Source organism: Chrysemys picta, chromosome 6 (assembly GCF_011386835.1).
Source record: "Chrysemys picta bellii isolate R12L10 chromosome 6, ASM1138683v2, whole genome shotgun sequence".
Classification (NCBI taxonomy): Eukaryota; Metazoa; Chordata; order Testudines; family Emydidae; genus Chrysemys; species Chrysemys picta.
The window spans coordinates 9,647,241-9,652,314 of record NC_088796.1 but is presented as its reverse complement, the minus strand read 5'-3'; the positions used below and the strand labels follow the sequence as shown (position 1 = coordinate 9,652,314).

General features: G+C 52.3%; 1 protein-coding gene across 1 annotated transcript; it reads right to left on the bottom strand.

Moving 5' to 3' along the window:
• Positions 1-2,260: 2,260 nt before the first annotated feature.
• On the bottom strand, positions 2,261-4,295 carry LOC135984192 (myb/SANT-like DNA-binding domain-containing protein 2). The gene is made up of 2 exons (XM_065598688.1): positions 3,374-4,295; positions 2,261-2,827 (listed from the first exon to the last, which is right to left on the bottom strand). Exons 1-2 carry the CDS (start codon positions 3,912-3,914, stop codon positions 2,358-2,360), a joined length of 1,011 nt encoding a protein of 336 aa, XP_065454760.1. The 5' UTR covers positions 3,915-4,295; the 3' UTR covers positions 2,261-2,357.
• Positions 4,296-5,074: the final 779 nt, after the last annotated feature.

The following is a 5,074-nucleotide window of genomic DNA, read 5'->3' as shown; positions in this document are numbered from 1 at the left end:
TACCACGGCAAGCATGGAGCCCGCTCAGCTCAGCTGAGCTCACCGTCACCATATGTCCTCTGGGTGCCGGCAGACGTGGGACTGCATTGCTACACAGCAGCAACTGCTAACTGCCTTTTGGCGGTAGACAGTGTAGCATGAGTAATAGCCGTGGGGCTGGCAGCCGTAGTGCTGCATTGCACCAGCCCCTTCCAGGCGATGGCATATTATGACTGGTACCCATCGTCGTCATACTGGTATGGCTGTCAATCATGGCCACCTGGGCAGACATGCTACTGTTTTGATGATGACGGTTACCAGTCATAATATACTATTTTCTGCCAATTGCCCAGTATTGTCTGCTAAGCACCCAGAAGAGGCCGAGGGCGATGCTGGGTGCTGGCGGACGTGGGGCTGGCAGACGTGGGGCTGCATTGCTACACAGCAGCAGCCCCTTGCCTTTTGGCAGATGATGGTATTTTATGATTGGTATCCGTCATCGTCATACTGGTATGGGTATGGCTGTCACTCATGCTGCACCGTCGGCTGCCACCTTAAGATGTAAAAAATAGATTTGTTCTGTGTTCATTTGCTTCCCCTTCCTCCGTGAAATCAACGGCCTGCTAAGCCCAGGGTTTCCAGTTTAATCTTTGGGGGCACCATTCTGTGTGACAGTTGTTTGTGTTTCTCCCTGTTCCTGTACCTGTACGCCATGTCGTCACTCGGCCCTCCCTCCCTCCCTCCCGCCCTCCTTCTCCTGGTCCATCAGATACTACTTTCGCGCCTTTTTTCTGACCAGGCGCCATAGCTAGCACTGGGATCATGGAGCCCGCTCAGATCACCGCGGCAATTATGAGCACTATGAACACCACGCGCATTGTCCTGGAGTATATGCAGAGCCAGGACATGCCAAGGCGAAACCCGGACCAGGCGAGGAGGCGATTGCAGCGCGGCGACGAGAGTGATGAGGAAATTGACATGGCCATAGACCTCTCACAAGGCACAGGCCCCAGCAATGTGGAAATCATGGTGTTACTGGGGCAGGTTGATACCGTGGAACGCCGATTCTGGGCCCGGGAAACAAGCACAGACTGGTGGGACCGCATCGTGCTGCAGGTATGGGACGATTCCCAGTGGCTGCGAAACTTTCGCATGCGTAAGGGCACTTTCATGGAACTTTGTGACTTGCTTTCCCCTGCCCTGAAACGCCAGAATACCAAGATGAGAGCAGCCCTCACAGTTGAGAAGCGTGTGGCGATAGCCCTGTGGAAGCTTGCAACGCCAGACAGCTACCGGTCAGTCGGGAATCAATTTGGAGTGGGCAAATCTACTGTGGGGGCTGCTGTGATCCAATTTGCCAGGGCAATGAAAGACCTGGTGATAGCAAGGGTAGTGACTCTGGGCAACGTGCAGTCAATAGTGGATGGTTTTGCTGAAATGGGATTCCCAAACTGTGGCGGGGCCATAGACGGAACCCATATCCCTATCTTGTCACCGGAGCACCAAGCCACCGACTACGTAAACCGCAAGGGGTACTTTTCAATGCTGCTGCAAGCCCTGGTGGATCACAAGGGACGTTTCACCAACATCAACGTGGGATGGCCGGGAAAGGTACATGATGCTCGCGTCTTCAGGAACTCTGCTCTGTTTCGAAAGCTGGAGGAAGGGACTTTCTTCCCGGACCAGAAAGTGACCATTGGGGATGTTGAAATGCCTATCGTGATCCTTGGGGACCCAGCCTACCCCTTAATGCCATGGCTCATGAAGCCGTACACAGGCAGCCTGGACAGGAGTCAGGACCTGTTCAACTACAGGCTGAGCAAGTGCCGAATGGTGGTGGAATGTGCATTTGGACGTTTAAAAGCGCGCTGGCGCAGTTTACTGACTCGCTCAGACCTCAGCGAAAAGAATATCCCCATTGTTATTGCTGCTTGCTGTGCGCTCCACAATATCTGTGAGAGTAAGGGGGAGACCTTTATGGCGGGGTGGGAGGTTGAGGCAACTCGCCTGGCTGCTGATTACGCGCAGCCAGACACCAGGGCGGTTAGAGGAGCACAGCAGGGCGCGGTGCGCATCAGAGAAGCTTTGAAAATGAGTTTTGTGACTGGCCAGGCTACTGTGTGAAACTTCTGTTTGTTTCTCCTTGATGAACCCTCCAACCCTCCCCCCCCCCGACCCGGTTCACTCTACTTCCCTGTAAACCAATCACCCCACCCCACCCTCCCCTCCCCTCCCGCTTGCAGAGGCAATAAAGTCATTGTTTTTTCACATTCATGCATTCTTTATTAGTTCCTTACAGAGGTAGGGGGATAATTGCCAAGGTAGCTGGGATGGGTGGGGGAGGAGGGATGGAAAAGGACATACTGCATTTTAAAACTTTAACTCTTATTGAAGCCCAGCCTTCTGATGCTTGGGCGATCATCTGGGGTGGAGTGACTGGGTGGACGGAGGCCCCCCCACCGTGTTCTTGGGCGTCTGGGTGAGGAGGCTATGGAACTTGGGGAGGAGGGCTGTTGGTTACACAGGGGCTGTAGCGGCGGTCTCTGCTCCTGCTGCCTTTCCTGCAACTCAACCATACGCTCGAGCATATCACTTTGATGCTCCAGCAGACGGAGCATTGCCTCTTGCCGTCTGTCTGCAAGCTGACGCCACCTATCGTCTTCAGCCCGCCACCTCTCCTCTCGTTCATGTTGGGCTTTTCTCATCTCCGACATTGACTGCCTCCACGCATTCTGCTGTGCTCTATCAGCGTGGGAGGACATCTGCAGCTCCGTGAACATCTCGTCCCTCGTCTTACGTTTTCTCTTTCTAATGTTCACGAGCCTCTGCGAAGGAGAAACATTTGCAGCTGGTGGAGGAGAAGGGAGAGGTGGTTAAAAAAGACACATTTTTGGGAACAATGGGTACACTCTTTCATTACAAGGTCGCATATTTCGGCTTGCAGGCAGCCATCGTAGGCCACAGTGTTTTGGCTATTTTAACCTTCTTAGCATGCGGGAAAGGTTGCAAACAGCAGCGCATTTCCCATAGCAAGGATGAATTGGGTTGTCCATTTAAAATGGGGTTTCAATGTAAAAGGAGGGGGCTGCGGTTTCCCGGTTAACATGCGGCACAAACACAAGTAAAGCCCCCCCCCACACACACACACACGATTCTCTGGGATGATCACTTCACCCCTCCCCCCCACCGCGTGGTTAACAGCGGGGAACATTTCTGGTCAGAATAGCAGGAACGGGCGCCTCTGAATGTCCCCCTTAATAAAATCACCCCATTTCAACCAGGAGAGCTTTCTGGAGATGTCCCTGGAGGATTTCCGCTCCATCCCCATACACGTTAACAGACTTGCTTGCTTTTTTTTTGTAATGTTTACAAATATTTACAAAGTTACACTCACCAGAGGTCTCCTGTGTGCCCTGAGGGTCTTGGGTGAGTTCGGGGGTTACTGGTTCCAGGTCCAGGGTCACAAACATATCCTGGCTGTTGGGGAAACCGGTTTCTCCGCTTCCTTGCTGCTGAGAGCTACCTACAGTACCTCCATCGTCATCTTCCTCGTTCCCCGAACCGTCTTCCCTGTGTGTTTCTCCAGTGAGAGAGTCATAGCACACGGTTGGGGTAGTGGTGGCTGCACCCCCTAGGATCGCATGCAGCTCCGCGTAGTAGCGGCAAGTTTGCGGCTCTGCTCCGGACCTTCCGTTTGCTTCTCTGGCTTTGTGGTAGGCTTGCCGTAGCTCCTTAATTTTCACGCGGCACTGCTGTGTGTCCCTGTTATGGCCTCGGTCCTTCATGGCCTTGGAGATCTTTTCTAATACTTTTCCATTTCTTTTACTGCTACGGAGTTCAGCTATCACTGCTTCATCTCCCCATATGGCGAGCAGATCTCGTACCTCCCGTTCGGTCCATGCTGGAGCTCTTTTGCGATCCTGGGAGGACTCCATGACGGTTACCTGTGCTGATGAGCTCTGCGTGGTCACCTGTGCTCTCCACGCTGGGCAAACAGGAAATGAAATTCAAACCTTCGCGGGTCTTTTCCTGTCTACCTGGTCAGTGCATCTGAGTTGAGAGCGCTGTCCAGAGCGGTCACAATGAAGCACTGTGGGATAGCTCCCGGAGGCCAATAACATCGAATTCCGTCCACACTACCCCAATTCCGACCCGCAAAGGCCGGTTTTATCGCTAATCCCCTCGTCGGAGGTGGTGTAAAGAAACCGGTTTAAAGGGCCCTTTAAGTCGAAAGAAAGGGCCTCGTTGTGTGGACGTGTCCAGGCTTAATTCGGTTTAACGCTGCTAAAGTCGACCTAAACCCGTAGTGTAGACCAGGCCTATGATTCATTGACTTCTCTTTGTTTGGTCCGTAGTTCCAATTAATGCTGTGAATGGGTACGGGCCACACACAGAAAACAGCAGCAGAGTATACATAGACTTAGACTAGGTCTACAATTGGGGGGGAGGGGGATCAATTTAAGATATGCAAATTCAGCTACGCGAATAGCGTAGCTGAATTCGACGTATCTGATCCGACTTACCCCGCTGTGAGGATGGCGGCAAATCGACTGCCGCGGCTCCCCCGTTGACGGCGCTTACTCCTACCTGGGCTGGTGGAGTACGTGCGTCGATTCGGGGATTGATTGTTGCGTACCGACGAGACGTGATAATTCGATCCCCGAGAGATCGATTTCTACCTGCTGATCCAGGCAGGTAGTGAAGACAAGCCCTTAGCAACCACTTCCCGAATTCTGCAAGAAGAAATCAGTTCAAAACCTCCTCGCAGGCCTCTTATAGCTAAACAAGTGCCCTGTCATCAAGGCACAAAGATACAAATACAGAAAAAATTATGCACTGAGGACTAACTCCAGTTGGCACCCCTTTTTTTGTTGCTCTCCCTTGCCTTAAGCAACCCCTTTAAGGTATCCCCAAGTTTTCAGCACAATTTGATTCCACCTTTTGGTCAAAGATCCACCTCAATGAGGCAAGTGGACTTTTGAGCAGACATGTAAGAGAAGTTTCCATAAAACAAAAGTTTTCTGCTGCAAGAAACAGTGTGAGAAACAAGGAGAGAATTACAATGGGAAGGCAAGCCAGGGGTCGACTGCATGAG